We start from the raw sequence: 17,505 nt of genomic DNA, 5'->3' as shown, positions 1-17,505 counted from the left end.
TCAGCTATCGTGTTTGTAATTTTCGTTTAACGTTAAACAAACTAAAGCATTTTGATATCTCAGGTATGATTGGTTAAAGGTGCACATCCAATTGTTCAAGTGAACTGTTGTTTCCATGGTGTGCGCAATATTTGGACGACGAATCCAGCAGTCTTGGTCGGTCGGTGAAATATCGAACAGAAAAATGGAATCAACCAGTCTGCTGAAAACACGGAAGCACACAATTAAACTAGAATATTAATCGAACATAATGATTCCCCGCGTCGTAGATGGTAGTCGTATTGCTGTCTATTGTGCGTGCCTAAAAATAAACACAAAGGTTTAGAAATCTGCATAGCCCGGAGGTTATGACTCAGACTGTCATACGTAGATCTTTCTCGCAGGTGCACATTGATTTAAACGTATATACATTCAACGGATTGGCTGCTATATCTCTTCAGCAAAACCGAAATTATCCAGCACTTGGCATAAATAATGGTCGTACAGTTGCGTAAAATTGCCTTACCCTTTTTTGCCTTCATTTCAGTGTGTCTCGCTGATTATCAAGATGAAAGTGAATTACCGATATCATTTGCATGAGGGCATTCAAAGCAATTTAAACTTTTGCTACACCGGGACTCGAACCCGGATTTCCTGCTGGACGCCAGCGGTCGCAGTGATCGCCCATCCGAGCCCCACTCACGGCCAGATCCATATTGGCAACTTGTCGCACACTACTTCCGTAGTGCCTGCTCCCTATGCAACACAATTTTCCCATTTATAAGTTACGGGGTTTGTGCTGCTGCTATGCAGTTGACAGAATGCTGGTACTGCAAGCGAGAGCTGTTTGGTGACACATGGTCTGGGGTGCAGAGAAATTGTCGTTCTGCTTTTATCCAAAATAATTACCTCTTTTATTCAAAATAGTTACCTCAGGAATCGTCCTTACATGTATATACCACACGTTTGTAAGCCATCAGGACGACACATCCAAATGTAGTGATTACATAACCACAACACAAGAAATAAACATGGTTATTACAGACAGAGAACGAAATTAAAAACAGACCATACATCAGTAGATGTGCTCCAACAAATTGCCACGATCCATAAGAGTACATACTGGGGATGCTTTTAAACCAAAATTAAAAACGTCTGTATTCATTGAAATAATTGTAAGCTGTGTATGTTACGTATTAGCCACTTGCAGATTATGAGTTATACATTAAATGTTTGTACATAAATATGATACGTACCACTTCTTTACGCACAACATGATGTTTCGAAAAGACGTCCTTTGACGACTACTCGCAAAAGGAAATGTAAGTAAAATTAAAAATAAATAAACTTATTTTGTGGCTCTCTGTCAGGGTGTGTTGCCGTTGATGCACAGACTCTTAGTATTGTACGGTCACAGTACATTCAGCAATGATCATTGTGTAGCCGCTTCATATTTGCAATATTGCCATTTATCAAGATGAATCGAGTGCAGTTCCAGTTCAAGTTGTTGGTGCACTGTATTCCCAGTGAGGCATGTCTGATCCTGTATTCCGTTCTAGCCATACTAATGCAGTAGTCCATTACCTGATGAACCGTCTCTGAAACATTGCCGCCGTATCTGCATTTGCTATTTTCGACAGAGTTGTATCGACAGATTCACGTTTACAGCAAGAGTTACTGTTATTATTTTATAGTTAACAAATGTTGTCAAAAGAATTCTAGTAGTGAAAGGTTCCCCCGACATGTTGTAACATTACGAGTCAAGATAGCTGTAACGGAACTTGAATAGCGTAAAGTTATCGTTAAAAACGCAGGCCGCGCGATATGTTACGATTTGGTCGGTCATAATAGTAGTAACATGCTTTTGAATACAATTAAAATATAACGGCGATACCTGTTTAGTGTTATTGGAAATAATATGTATTAAATTAATGAGTAAGATAGCCGATCCTATAAGAAGAGGTAAAATTAGGCATATTAAGGTGTTTTGCTTTATATCGACTAAGCCGATGATACGGCGTCTTTTTTTCCGTTTACTCTTAGAAAAAAAAACAAGTAAAGAAGTGCAATTGTGCGTTGTGAAAAATATAGGGGCGAATTTTAAATAGCTACGGTGTATTATCAGACTAACAAATCGACATTCAGATACGCGAAATAGCGGATAGCGAAGTGTGGTCATTAAACTTGGTACACCTACAGGGCGGTCAATTCCGGGATAAGTCTATTCGCATCTCACGAGGGACGCGGTATTGAGACCGGTTTTTTAATTATATCGCGGAGAGCGGGCTTCAATTTATAAAAAGGAGAAAAGCTGTATCATTATCATTGACTGTTCGTGTCAAGCAACCAAAACTGTTCATCAAAGGGTTTCGGTGAATGAGTGGTGAATACGAAATGAAACTGTGAATGAAGTTATGTTAAACAAAGCAGAAGAGACAAGACAGTTTGGTCGTATCTGTTATTATTCCATAAACTGTAACATTTCTTCTCGTTGTACGAAGCCTTTATAGACGATCGTTATGACAATTTGCTTTGAAGGGATCTCGTTACGAGTTAGGTTTTGGGGACATGGTCAAGAGGGGATAGTTCGTAGATCCTAACTACTGCAGCTATTCTGGAATCAGGTGCTACGGTGACCGTTGTGTGGTGTCAATGGCTTAAGGTCATCATATCTCATGCTCTAAGATCGACGCGCCTTTCCTCTTGGTATAACGGTGTCTCATGGTAACAACGACAACGCCGACGGCGAAGGAAGATACGGTAGAATGTATGAATATTGATTTTCTACCCTGCAAAATTCAGGAAGCCCATAGGAGATCCGTTCTTCACGAAAAGTTGTTTCCACGTACTACCAGGTCTATTGTGCGTGCAACCGTAGAATTATGCCAAAAAAAGGATTGTGCCGCCGACGGCAAGATCAGTAGAAACAGAGCACAAGCTCGCATTGGGGGGTGGCGGGTAAAGAAGTGGACGGCGCCCTATCAAAGGCACCGTGCCATCACTCGCCTGAAGCTCTTTAGGAGACCCCAGAAAACCTAAGTGTGGGTGGCCACTGGCGGAGAGACACTGGCAGTAGGCGACTACAAGGTTGGGCGACCAGCACCTGCTGCCGCGTCACAACGTACAAGCGTTTAGGAGCTACTGAGAAGCGATGTGAAATGGGACGATTACTCAAAATCGGTAGCTGAAAAGGCGACGACTTGGACGCGTCGGAAGGCTTCTGTGAAAGCGCAGTGCACGTTGAAAGGGGATCGCATAGAAGATCGTAATGCGACCAGTTCTAGAGTACTGTTGCAGTGTTCGAGTTCCTTATGAAGTAGACGTGGCAACAGACACCCAAAGACTTGACACTTACGATGCGAGGATAAATACACTCTCAGAGAGAGAAAAAACCGACGCACCACGAAGCAATTATCAGAATGGGACGAAAAGCGATGGACATGATGTACGTACACAGACATATTACAACAGTTCCAAAGAAATTTGATGATTTATTCAAAAGAAAGAGCTTCACAAATTCAGCAGGTCAATAACGCGTTGGTCCACCTTTGGGGCTTATGCCAGTAGTTAGTCGGCTTGGCATTGACTGACAGATTTCTTGGATGTCCTCCTGGGGAATATCGTGCGAAATTCTGTACAACTGACGTGATAGATCGTTAGAATCTCGAGCTGGTTGGAAGGCCCTGCTATAACGCTCCAAAAATTCTCAGTTTGGGACAGATTCTGTGACCTTGCTGGCCGCTTGGCGAGCACGAAGACAGGCAGTAGAGACTCTCGCCCTGTGGGGGCGGCCGTTATCTTGTTCAAATGTAAGCCCACGTTGGATTACCATGAAGGGCAACAGAGCGGGGCGTAGAATTTCTTCGACGTAGGGCTGTGCTGTTGGGGGTACAGCGGGTGACAACCAGAGGGGTTCCTGCGACGAAATTTAATGGCACCCCAGATCGTCACTCCTGGTCGTCGAACCGTGTAGCAGGCGACAGCTGGGCTGCTGTCCCACCTCTGTCCGGGGCGGCTCCAGACACATCTTCGGCCACGAATCTCATTGAGTGGAGTAAAATTGTCTTCAGTGAGTCCCGCTTCGAACTGAGTCCCGATGATCAGCAAAGATGTGTAGCTTAGCCTTGCTATTAGAAGGTGTACGCTTGATAACTCATCAAATAATGTACATGCAACATGATGAATGTCCTGCCTGTAATTCTTCAGTAGCAGCAGATGCGTTAAGTCGGTTATTTCCATATTGGTCGGTGGAAAGAGCCAGTGGTGTTCACAGGTTTACAGCACGACCGCCTGTCCTCACGCCGTTTGATTTCTTCGTCTGGCCTCGTGTACGGCGTGTGGCGTACAAGCTGGTTGCAGCGGGTGTGGTGTAAACGTCAGAGCTAATTACCGCTGCGTGTAAGGCGGCTACGACAGGTACCTCGACACCTGTTAGTTCGTCAGTCATGCGGCGAGTACGAAAGGCGCCTGATGCAAATTTTTCTCACTTTGGACATACTCTTGAAAAATTTCACCAACAGAAACTATCCGGCACATAATTGTGTCTTCATTTTTTGTTCACATCTTTGATTTCATTTATGTTACTCGTTATTTTAGTTTCCAATTTTTTTGCCGGTGTGCAGATGACGCAGAGTGTGTAAAAAAAATAAATAAAGGAACGCAGAAAAAATTTGATTTTCATGTAAAAATATAAATTTTAGCTTCCACGCTCACACGTCGATCTCTAAGGGTGCAAAAACTGTCTTACCTTTAGCTTATTATTTTGTCACCAACGAGCATTCTTTTGTAAGAAGCAGAGATCCAGATGGATGTCTGATCATCTGCTGAACATTGCGGGAGATAAAGAACTGTATCATCCTCACGCCGGCTGGACGACTTTCCAGCGATGTAGGTGTTCTTAGGTACGAAACATGTTTAAGCCATCTGCAAATTCTGGCTCACAAGAATGACACTGCCTGTTAATTCGGCGGCCCAAGTTTACTTGGACAGTAGTGTTAACATTTCTGTGTCGCGGCCACTCAACGACTGCGACAACAGCACAAAAATCGCTGCTGCGCCAGTATTTTCAATCCAAGATCTACAAAATAATTACATCACTCAGTTTGTCTCATCGACTTCTGCAACTCTGGTGGCAAAAATAACATAGTTATGTTTGAAAGAAACGAAGTTGATATCTGTATCCGGTTATTAATGAAGCTATAAGAACGTATTACTTACTCTTCTGTGAGCCTCTGGCCACTGTTTGTCTCGGTGAAAACAGATTACAAATGCCTTTAACGGGACGAAAGTAACCTTGGTGCCTCAGCTTTTGTGTATGTGTGTGTGTGTGTGTGTGTGTGTGTGTGTGTGTGTGTGTGTGAGAGAGAGAGAGAGAGAGAGAGAGAGATTCCATAATTCTGGAACGCCAAGCTTGGTACTCTTACGCATTAGTATCAGGGGATATTTACCGTGGGATTACGATACCCGTAGTTCTTGGCGTTGTGGGGATGGGTCTGTGAAAGTTTTTGGCTGGTAAGCATAGCGCTGGAAGGTCTGGAGCAGTTTAAAGCAAACTACTTACCTTATAGACGTGCTGTCTGAAAAAAAAGCACTGTTTAGATACGACAAATCTAGCGTCCTTAGGGATTGAAGTGTGGGTGTGGAAGAGATGGCAAGTAAAAGTGATGGAAAACTAGATATGTACACATTTTTTACACTATTGGTGGATTTCACTGCTTTTCCTGTCTAGTATAAGTTGTACCGCCGGAAATGCATATCCTCCTATTTCCATCTATTGTACTATAATTTTTTTTCTTATTTTGTTTCCTGAAGATATGACATTTCTGTGTCTTTATATATTGTAATTGTTTTACTATTTATATATATATATATATATATATATATATTTATGCATTTACATCGATGTATAATTGGTTTGTTTTGTAAATACTATTTGTATTTTTACGCTGGGTCTTGCCTAGGGAAAACTATGCTATCGAACGTATATATCGATAGGTCGTGTAGAGAACCAAAGTGTTTAGGATCTTTGATAGTGTTAACTCTGCCGCATGGAGCACGGGCAGAGAGAGTCTGGCTGGAGTAGGGCGGTGGAACAGGTGTGTTGTGTGACGCTCCCGCGAGTTGCCGCGCTTTCGGGGTTTGACAGCATGTAATTGCGCTCGACTTGCTATGATAGTTTCCGACACAGTGTCACGGACGGGAAGCATTAGCTGGCGCACATCAAGAGCCTGTTTCGCCTGGTGACCGTGTCGAGAAGAAGGCGCGCCAACATCCAGCTTCTGCAACAGTGACGGCCGACAATGAGTGACTGTCGCCACCTCCTCGATCGACGGCTTCAAACCTCCAATCAACCCACAAGGAAGACTGGAAGCACGTAAAGTCTTAGAACAGTATGGCAGACCTCAGCTTTTCAAACTGGTCCATTTGTGTCACAAAATTACAGCAACGTAGCATGACCCTTTGTTGCTCATTGTCCCAATTGCATTACCAAGCAGGGTCCCTTCCTTTTCCGGAATGAACCCGAGTGTCGTTGAAATTCAAACGCCAGCATTAAAGTAATATCATTCCATTTCACTGCTTTAGTTTCAAAGTTCAGTTAAAGTATTCATAGCTGGCTACAATATTTAGATTACACAAGCACAAATTAAGAGTGCGAGTTTTGTTACCATATTTTAGCTTACCTGTGACTGCAGCTCACCTTGGTACATACTAAATTTTACTATTGTTAATTGTTCAGAATCATCTAATTGAAGTTCAAAGTTAAATCTCTTATTTCTAAATTGCGTAGATTCAAGTAGCTTTTTAAATGATTGTTGAGGTAGCCCAAGACTAACCTTATTTTATTCAATTTCGTAGTGCTTCAGAAACAAAGTTTACCATTAATCTCAGTCATTAAATTAACTTTCAGTTTTCCGGTTTTATTAATTCTTTTGCTAAATTAAGTTAGAATGTAGCGAAATTTATTACTTCTGACGAACATTCAGTTTTCACACGACACGTTTCAACCTTCAGTTGCCACGCTTTTAGTGCTTCATATATGTGCATTAATCTTTCATTTTCAGTTATTATAGTAGTTGTCCATGGGACTGGCGACAGTAATTTTCCCCAAATCTCAAATATCTAATTAACGCCAATTAATTGTTAACGTAACGACCGCACATTTACTTTCTTTATTAACTGTACCCCTTTTCAAAATTAATTTCCACCAATTTCATTTGCATTTTTCCTTTCATCAAGATGTAACTCTTTCCTCCCTCTTTACCGACAAATTAACTTCGGTGACGATTGCTTTTCCCAAATTTCCATTAGGGGCAAGCGGTTTAATTTTTCACTGTCATTAAGGTCGATAAGAGAGCGGGAGGTTACGAAGTCTCGTGTAATAAACTAGATACGGATAAATAGAAACGGCTCTGACTGCTTGTGTTTGTTTTCTTTTTGCTTCAGTTTGACTTCTACCGCTTCTCCATCTCCTGGTCACGAATCCTGCCGCGAGGCACCGTCGACTACGTCAACGAGGAGGGCCTCTGGTACTACAACCGCCTCCTCACGGAGCTGATGGCGCACAGGATAACGCCCGTGGTGAGTCGGCCGCTTCTGGCGCGGGCTGTCTTCGTCCATTTCCCCTTCCCCTCGTCCCTGAACTTGAGCCCTGTTATATAGTTATTGCATATTCCGATTTTGTCGTACTATTCTAATGATAAACTCCAATAAGCCATATAATCTATGTGCCGCTAAACGTTTTTATCTACATCTACATGGATACTCTGCAAATCACATTTAGGTGCCTGGCAGAGGGTTCATCGAACCACCTTCACAATTCTCTATTACTCCAATCTCGTATAGTGCGCCGAAAGAATGAACACCCTTACCTTTCCGTACGAGCTCTGATTTCCCTTATTTTATCTAGGTGATCGTTCCTTCCTATGTAGGTCGGTGTCAACAAAATATTTTCGCATTCGGAGGAGAACGTTGGTGATTGGAATTTGGTGAGAAGATTTCGTCGCAACGAAAAACGCCTTTCTTTTAATGATATCCAGCCCAAATCCTGTATCATTTCTGTGACTCAAATGGTTCAAATGGCTCTGAGCACTATGGGACTTAACATCTATGGTCATCAGTCCCCTACAACTTAGAACTACTTAAACCTAACTAACCTAAGGACATCACACAACACCCAGTCATCACGAGGGAGAAAAAATCCCTGACCCCGCCGGGAATCGAACCCGGGAACCCGGGCGCGGGAAGCGAGAACGCTACCGCACGACCACGAGCTGCGGACATTTCTGTGACTCTCTCTCCCATATTTCGCGACAGTACAAAACCTGCTGCCCTTCTTTGGACTTTTTTCATGTACTCCGTCAGTCCTACCTGGTAAGGATCCCACACCGCGCAGCAGTATTCTAAAAGAGGACGAACAAGCGTAGTGTAGGCAGTCTCCTTAGTAGATCTGTTACATTTTGTAAGTGTCCTGCCAATAAAACACAGTCTTTGGTTAGCCTTCCGCACAACATTTTCTATGTGTTCCTTCCAATTTAAATCGTTCGTAATTGTAATTCCTTGGTATTTACTTGAATTTACGGCTTTTAGATTAGACTGATTTATCGTGTAACCGAAGTTTGACGAGTTCCTTTTAGCACTCATGTGGATCACCCCACACGTTTCGTTATTTAGGGTCAACTGCCGCTTTTCGCACCATTCAGATATCTTTTCTAAATCGTTTTGCAGTTTGTTTTGATCTTCTCATGACTCTATTAGTCGATAAACGACTGCGTCATCTTCAAACAACCTAAGACGACTGCCCAGATTGTCTCCCAAGTCGTTTATATAGATAAGGAACAGCAAAATGCCTATAACACTACCTCGGGGAACGCCGGAAATCACTTCTGTTTTACTCGGTGACTTTCCGTCAAGTACTACGAACTGTGACCTCTCTGACAGGAAATCACAATTCCAGTCACATAACTGAGACGATATTCCTTAAGCACGCAATTTCACTACGAGCCGCTCGTGTGGTACAGTGTCCAAAGCGTTCCGCAAAACCAGAAATACGTAATCGATCTGAAATCCCTTGTAAATAGCACTCACCACTTCATGTGAATAAAGAGCTAGTTGTGTTTCACAGGAACGATGTTTTCTAAACCCATTTTATTACAGTAATGTATTAAAATTTGAAGTAAATCGGAAACGAACATTTTGAGATTTTTCCCCTTTGTGTGTGTGCGTGTGTGTGTGTGTGTGTGTGTGTGTGTGTGTGTGTGTGTTAAAAAATTTGGTACCTAAAAACACTCATATTGTAGAATTCAACGTTGTGTCAAGATACATTTGTATAATGTTTCCGTGTTTATTACGTATAAACCAGATGGCGTTCCAGTAGTTACATAAAAGCACTTCAGTATGGAATGTAAAGTTCCGTCAAAATTTCAAAGCAATCCGTGAAGAACTTTCGGAGATTTGAGAGTCTGAAAAAACTAGAATCTACTTTCGTACTTTTGTAGAAACTGTAAATGTTCCTAATCGCAAATCTCCAAAAGTTTTTGACCAGATGTTTAAAACATAATACAAAGTTTAATTGGAAGACGCGTGTGTTTTTATAAACCTGTTTCAATAAGTGTAATACATTTTTAAAATATAATTGTAGGGAAACGTTGTCAGAAAAAAATCATAAAAATCATATATCAATAAAAAATAAAAACGCGTACCTAACAACACGGCTCTATTAGAGTGCAACGTTGTGGCAAAATTTCAACGCATTCGGTCAAGAACTTTCTGAGATACCCGATTTTGGACAAACCAACAATTACATTTTTAGAATGAAATTTTCATAAAAATTATTTAAAAACAGTTACAGTGTTTGAGACCTCCACAGCGGTTCAGGCGCCATCGCCGTCATCCAGAGGTGCAAACTGTGATGATGGCCCGTAATTAAAAGGCCGAAACCGGTCTGAAGTTAACATCGGCTGCAATCAACACTGCTTTTAAATAATTTTATAAAAATAAAGATCGCTGTTCTCTAACAACGTTATGTAAAATTATGAATGAAATTTTGACTCTGCAGCGGAGTGTGCGCTGGTGTGGAACTTCCTGGCAGAGAGTCGCACGCGGGACCTTTGCCGTAAGTGGGCAAGTGCTCTACCACCTGAGCTACTACTGGCGGAAGTAAAGCTATGAGAACGACTCTTGACTCGTGCTTACTTAGCTGAGTTGGTAGAGCACTGTTTTTTTTCTTCAACGTACGCTCAAAAGTTACTTGAAAATAATGTGTAATTCTTTCGTTTACGCGAAAATAAATACAACGTGTATGTTTATGGCACTTCAACCAACTTCTATCTAATATTTCCCGATTCTCCGTATTATCTGGATTTCTATATTCGGATGAGATACGGTTCCAGATAGTCCGGATACGGGAGCTTCCATTTTATTTGCCCATTTTACTTGACTTCCATGTTGCTGTCACCTGTGACTGGCTTTGACCATTTCGTCATGACCTCTTCGAACACGATAGCTTAGATTTTCAAATGGCAGCAGCACACACCAACAGCTGAAAGCTATATTATTGTTGTCACGGGCTTAGTGGGGGCGCAAAGGTGTCATGTAAAATTTAAAAAAATTCGGTGTACTTCTTCGTGAGGGCAGTTTCCTCAAAATACATGTGGCTGGAAAGTCTGTGCGCTGACGTACAAACTGTGTTTTGCCCTTCTCTGCAGAGAAAGTTCTACTGTTATGAGCCGTAAATTATTCATTGTAGAATCAGTGTAATAGAACTTAACAAATGTTAGTAATACAACCAGTTAAGAATAAAATCGGTGTAAAATAACTAAAAAATGTTAGTAATGCCACCAATATTCACCGCGTCATGTTAATTTTGATGCTTCACAGTACGGACATTGTTTTGACGCTTGTTTCCAGTAAAAGTGGTGTAACGCGAAATTGCCCGTCGGAGGGTTGAGTTAATTTCTCGCCAGTTAGGTCGGCTTTACGGCTGGGGAAACAAACGCATACGCCATCATCCCACTTATGGTGCCGGCCGCGGTGGTCTCGCGGTTCTAGGCGCGCAGTCCGGAACCGTGGGACTTCTACGGTCACAGGTTCGAATCCTGCCGCGGGCATGGATGTGTGTGATGTCCTTAGGTTAGTTAGGTTTAAGTAGTTCTAAGTTCTAGGGGACTTATGACCTGAGATGTTGAGTCCCATAGTGCTGAGAGCCATTTGAACCATTTTTGAACCACTTATGGTAGTGTCACGACAGGCCGTCATCGATAATTCACGAGCGGGTATTGCGGCGTAATGTAACAAGCTCCGGCTCACCGTCTGCACTAGACCACAAACTGCGGAGTTATCTGTTGCCAGCAGACGCAGTTTATGGTGTTATTGTTTACTTTAGCTCAGTATACGTACCATGCAAAACGTTCACGAAAAACCGATTATCAAGAAATAATACTGTAGTTGCGAAAATATCCTATGTAATTTAATACCCTTTTTCTTCTTCTAACACAAAATAAAAATCGTTCACTACGAAAAGCTTTTGCTTTTCGGACGAAATCATGCACCTGCTTTCTGTAGACGCGACTGCCCCTGCTTTCTTAGTGTTTTTTGCCAAAGTGAAGTAACTAAGCAACGGTTGCTACTCCTGCTACATCGCCCCTTCTCTCTAAAAATAAATAAATAAATAAAATAAATTAAAAAAATAAAAAATAAAAAAATTCTGTTTTCGGATTTGTTGTACAGTTGTCAAAGTAGATGAAGTAAGAGTCAAAATAAGTGAATATTGTGTCAAAGTCATTTCATGGTGTTTGTTTTTAAATCCAGCTACCTAAAATACAGGGTGATTCAAAAAGAATACCACAACTTTAAAAATATGTATTTAATGAAAGAAACATAATATAACCTTCTGTTATACATCATTACAAAGAGTATTTAGAAAGGTTTTTTTTCACTCAAAAACAAGTTCAGAGATGTTCAAAATGGCCCTCTCCAGACACACGAGCAATATCAACCCGATACTCCAACTCGTTCCACACTCTCTGTAGCATATCAGGCGTAACAGTTTGGATAGCTGCTGTTATTTATCGTTTCAAATCATCAATGGTGGCTGGGAGAGGTGGCCGAAATACCAGATCCTTAACATACCCCCATAAGAAAAAATCGCAGGGGGTAAGATCAGGGCTTCTTGGAGGCCAGTGATGAAGTGCTCTGTCACGGGCTGCCTGGCGGCCGATCCATCGCCTCGGGTAGTTGACGTTCAGGTAGTTACGGACAGATAAGTGCCAATGTGGTGGCGCTCCATCCTGCTGAAATATGAATTGTTGTGCTTCTTGTTCGAGCTGAGGGAACAGCCAATTCTCTAACATCTCCAGATACTGTAGTCCAGTTACAGTAGCACCTTCGAAGAAAAAGGGACCAACAACTTTAGTCAACAGCGCCTCAAGCGAACAAATGTACAACTAAATGAAACTCTATAGCTCCTTTAATTCGCCGACAGATAGTGCTTAGCTCTGCCTTTTGTCGTTGCAGAGTTTTAAATTCCTAAAGTTGTGGTATTCTTTTTGAATCACCCTGTATTTTATTTTTTATGCGCAACAGCAAAAAAAGGTAATCTGTAAACATTGTAAAACTGTGATATGGTATCACTAGATGACTTTGTTGCACTGGATGCTGATGTCTGCAAAAACAAATATACTTGAGCTCAAAACATCGAATCGATGGCGAATTTCGGAATAAAAATTGCAGTTCGTGCCTTTACTACATCAGATATGCAGTTCATCATCAGAAGTATGCATAGCTACTTACATGCGCCTTGGAATTGCAAAATAAATAAAACAATGGACGATATGGAAAAACTGCGGAAAATTTGTTGCTGGAGAAGACATTACAAAAAATAATAACAGCTTACAGTGCGGTATTGTGGCACACTGACGAAGTACTGTGCTTGTACAGTACGAAGAAGTAGGGTGCCTGTACATTAAAAGTGTGCATACAATACAGTATAACTAAGTACAGTGCCCATACAGTATAGTGTAGAGTGATACATTGATCATAAGTACAGTATGGTAAGTACAGTGTCCGTCCAGTACTATAAAGTGGGATACAATGCCTGTACAGTACAGTAGAGTATAGTATGGTATGGTGTAAAACAGTGTTCAGCAGCTGTGCAGCACAACTAAATGAAATACATTGCTCTTACAGTACAGTGTAGTGCAGTAGAACACATGCACAATACAATATAGCAGAATAAAGTGCCTGTACGGTATAGTGAAACACAGTGCTAGTATGATACACCACACTATAGCACAAGACAGCGCATGTATAGTATGGTAGAATGTAGCACAGTGCCTGTACAGTGCATCAGAATGAAGTACAGTACCTGTACAGTAAAAGTTAATGCAGTACAGTTCCCACACAGTATAATATAGTCTAAAATGCGTGCACAGTACAGCATACTGCAAAATAAAGCCCATACAGTAGAGTACAGTACGGTACAGTCGTTAAAGTGCCCAAACAGTGACCATACAGTACAGTACAGTAAAGTGCAATACAGACCCTGCACAGTACAGTATAGTGCCCATACTGCACAATTTAGTGTATTACTGTGCTTGTTCAGCACATTATAACAAAGTACAGTGCTGACACAGTAGAGTATCCTGCAATACAGTGCCAGCACAGTACAGTGTCCATATAGTACGGTATAGCACAGAGCAATGCAGTGGCCATACATTCCACTGTAGTGAAGTCAGGAGTCCATACATTACGTTACATTACATTACAGTACAATGCAGTACAATACAACACAATACAGTACAGCATAGCACAGTACAGTGCCCATACAGTACAGTAGAACCAGGTACAGTGCCTGTACGATAGAGCAGAATGAACTACAGTATAAAAAAATACAGCGTCTGTACTGTACAGTACAATGCAGTGCAGTACCTTTGCAGCACAATGTGTCAAAGTACGAGGTGCATTCAAGTTCTAAGGCCTCCGATTTTTTTCTAATTAACTACCGACGTGAAATCGATGAAACTGGCGTTACTTCTCGACGTAATCGCCCTACAGACGCACACATTTTTCACAACGCTGACTCCATGATTCCATGGCAGCGGCGAAGGCTTCTTTAGGAGTCTGTTTTGACCACTGGAAAATCGCTGAGGCAATAGCAGCACGGCTGGTGAATGTGCGGTTGGGGGTAGTGTCTTTCATTGTTGGAAAAAGCCAAAAGTCACTAGGAGCCAGGTCAGGTGAGTAGGGAGCATGAGGAATGACTTCAAAGTTGTTATCACGAAGAAACTGTTGCGTAACGTTAGCTCGATGTGCGGGTGGGTTGTCTTGGTGAAACAGCACACGCGCAGCCCTTCCCGGACGTTTTTGTTGCAGTGCAGGAAGGAATTTGTTCATCAAAACATTTTCGTAGGATGCACCTGTTACTGTAGTGCCCTTTGGAACGCAATGGGTAAGGATTACGCCCTCGCTGTCCCAGAACATGGACACCATCATTTTTTCAGCACTGGCGGTTACCCGAAATTTTTTTGGTGGCGGTGAATCTGTGTGCTTCCATTGAGCTGACTGGCGCTTTGTTTCTGGATTGAAAAATGGCAGCCACGTCTCATCCATTGTCACAACCGACGAAAAGAAAGTGCCATTTGTGCTGTCGTTGCGCGTCAACATTGCTTGGCAACATGCCACACGGGCAGCCGTGTGGTCGTCCGTCAGCATTCGTGGCACCCACCTGGATGACACTTTTGGCATTTTCAGGTCGTCATGCAGTATTGTGTGCACAGAACCCACAGAAATGCAAACTCTGGAGGCAATCTGTTCAACAGTCATTCGGCGATCACCCAAAACAATTCTCTCCACTTTCTCGATCATGTCGTCAGACCGGCTTGTGCGAGCCCGAGGTTGTTTCGGTTTGTTGTCATACGATGTTCTGCCTTCATTAAACTGTCGCACCCACGAACGCACATTCGACACATCCATAACTCCATCACCACATGTCTCCTTCAACTGTCGATGAATTTCAATTGGTTTCACACCACGCAAATTCAGAAAACGAATGATTGCACGCTGTTCAAGTAAGGAAAACGTCGCCATTTTAAGTGTTTAAAACAGTTCTCATTCTCGCCGCTGGTGGTAAAATTCCATCTGCCGTACGGTGCTGGCATCTCTGGGACGTATTGACAATGAACACGGCCTCATTTTAAAACAATGCACATGTTTCTATCTCTTTCCAGTCCGGAGAAAAAAAATCGGAGGCCTTAGAACTTGAATGAACCTCGTAAAGTAGCTGTGCAGTTCAGTATGGTATGGTATAGTGCCTGTGCAGGACACTATAGTACAAATGCTGATACAGTGTAGTATATTACAGTGGAGGGCTCATAGAGTACAACATAGTGCAATACTGTGCCTGTTCAGCACATTATAGAGCAATGCCGTTCCCATATAGTACAGTATCATCTCAGTGTCAAACTGGAAATGCATGCCACTCAGCAGTATTTCCATTTGTGGAAAGAGGAAGGAGTCACTGGGTCAAATGCCAGGAGAATACGTGAGGACGTTGAGGGGGGGGGGGGGGGGGGAGGGGAAGGTAGTGAGAAACAGTTTGATAGCCCAAAGAAGCAGCGTGTGTAACTGTGTTCTGTGCAGGTTGGACCGAGCTGCTCTCATGGGGGGAAAAAAAAACTGTTGGGTAGTTTCCTGCGATGCTTCATCTAGACAGCTGTCTGTCACCTCGTTGTGAGATTTCGGTGCTATGCTCTTATGATGGTTTGCCCTGTTACAAGTATTATCTGATAGCCCCACTCTGTGGCAATTCCAACAAATCTCAGCATCACCCTACATGACGATGATTGGGTCTTCATCTTTTTCGGGAGTTGCGAATCCAAGCATTCCAAATGCTTGTTTTCTGCTCTGTCTTAAGATCATTACGGTACAGCTAGTGGTCGTCGAAGGTGACTAAGGGGCTGAAGGATTCACCTAGACTGGCCAGACACGGCTGCCGAAGTTCCGCGGGCTTCTTTAGGGGGGGGGGGGGTGACTAGTTGCGGAATCCAACTGGGGTGCCCTCTGTCACGGTCAGAGCGGCGTGCAACTGCTGGAAACCAACCCCTGTCTGGGTTTCGCTTTTTACACCGCCGCTTCGATTGTCAGATGCCAGTCGTCGACGTCGAGGACTCCCCCCCCCCTCCCCCTGCCCCTCTCCACGTTACTCGCGTCCTGCCCACTTCCGTCAACTCAATACTGTCTGTAGCACAGCGTCGTTATCAATCAGTCTCACTAAACGGGTTACTGTATACAGTATTCCACTTTATGAAAGGATTGCGCCATCGCGTTTTTTGGTCATCTAGCGGCGCGGTAAGGTACTGTGGTGCAGGGATTTCAGTGTTTACGAGGAATGGAGACACGTATCTGCAAATAAACAAACAATTGCTTACTTAACTTTATTGTTTCCTGTTGATAATTAGAACTTTCTCTACTCCTCACACACTAATATGACAAATCTACGGGACATACAACACAATGAAGCCAGTGGTTCTAATGATAAAGTTCAACAACTGCGTTTTGTTAAGCGCCGTGGAATCTTGAAGGAGTAAAACGGATCTTGAGCAACAACAACAACAACAGCGGAAATCTGTGAGGTATCGGAAATTCTTACTCACCTCTTTGACATAACTTCAAAAACCATTTACCGAAACGTTAGGAATGGGTATGATATTGTATTTCCTGTGTTGTTAAGAAGAATGGTGCATGCATGGCCAAAGAGCAGCCACTGCAGCGACTACAGTCGTTATGAAATACATGAATTCGCAGTTGCGAATACGACCAACCGTCATCTGTATAAGGAAATAATGACAGTGAAAATTTGTGCCGATCGGGACTCGAACCCGCATATCCCGCTTTACTGTCCACGCACGCTGTCATCGTTCCAGCGTCACACAACCTGTACTTGGACACGCATTACGTGATTCCCGTTCAGGAGAGGACATTTTAATTGAAAGTGTCTGGTATCGGCGGATGAATACCATGCTGCAGTGCCTCTGTTGTTAAAAAGAACGAGGCAATGTTTCTCCAGACGTGTCCTGATCTATGCGCGAATTAAATTATGTGTGTACCGAGTACAACTTCGGTGACAATTTTCACAGTCCTTACACTGACAGCCATATCTCTAAGACATCACTCATTACATCATTAAACAGTTTGAACATTTCTTTAAAAATTTATTCTAGACCTGTATTCCACCTCCTTTTAGGAAACATAAATTCCTTTTACCACATTTTTGTGGCCCAGACGTACATCAGCACATCGGGACCGTCTTCAGTGCCTCCTTGTTTTATTGAAAATGTGAAAATATAAACGAATTAGCAACTATCTATCATACACTCCTGGAAATTGAAATAAGAACACCGTGAATTCATTGTCCCAGGAAGGGGAAACTTTATTGACACATTCCTGGGGTCAGATACATCACATGATCACACTGACAGAACCACAGGCACATAGACACAGGCAACAGAGCATGCACAATGTCGGCACTAGTAC

General features: G+C 42.5%; 1 protein-coding gene across 2 annotated transcripts in view; it reads left to right on the top strand.

The window, feature by feature from the left end:
- The window catches only part of LOC124544843 (myrosinase 1-like), a 523,720-nt gene that overhangs the window by 383,322 nt on the left and 122,893 nt on the right, over positions 1-17,505 (top strand). For both annotated transcript variants that reach the window (XM_047123549.1, XM_047123550.1), the window contains exon 4: positions 7,423-7,557. In XM_047123549.1, the coding sequence (XP_046979505.1) occupies positions 7,423-7,557 (135 nt within the window). The remainder of the gene's footprint in view (positions 1-7,422; positions 7,558-17,505) is intronic.

This window comes from Schistocerca americana, chromosome 8 (genome assembly GCF_021461395.2).
Source record: "Schistocerca americana isolate TAMUIC-IGC-003095 chromosome 8, iqSchAmer2.1, whole genome shotgun sequence".
In the NCBI taxonomy this organism is placed as follows: Eukaryota; Metazoa; Arthropoda; class Insecta; order Orthoptera; family Acrididae; genus Schistocerca; species Schistocerca americana.
This window is presented reverse-complemented; position numbering and strand designations above follow the sequence as displayed.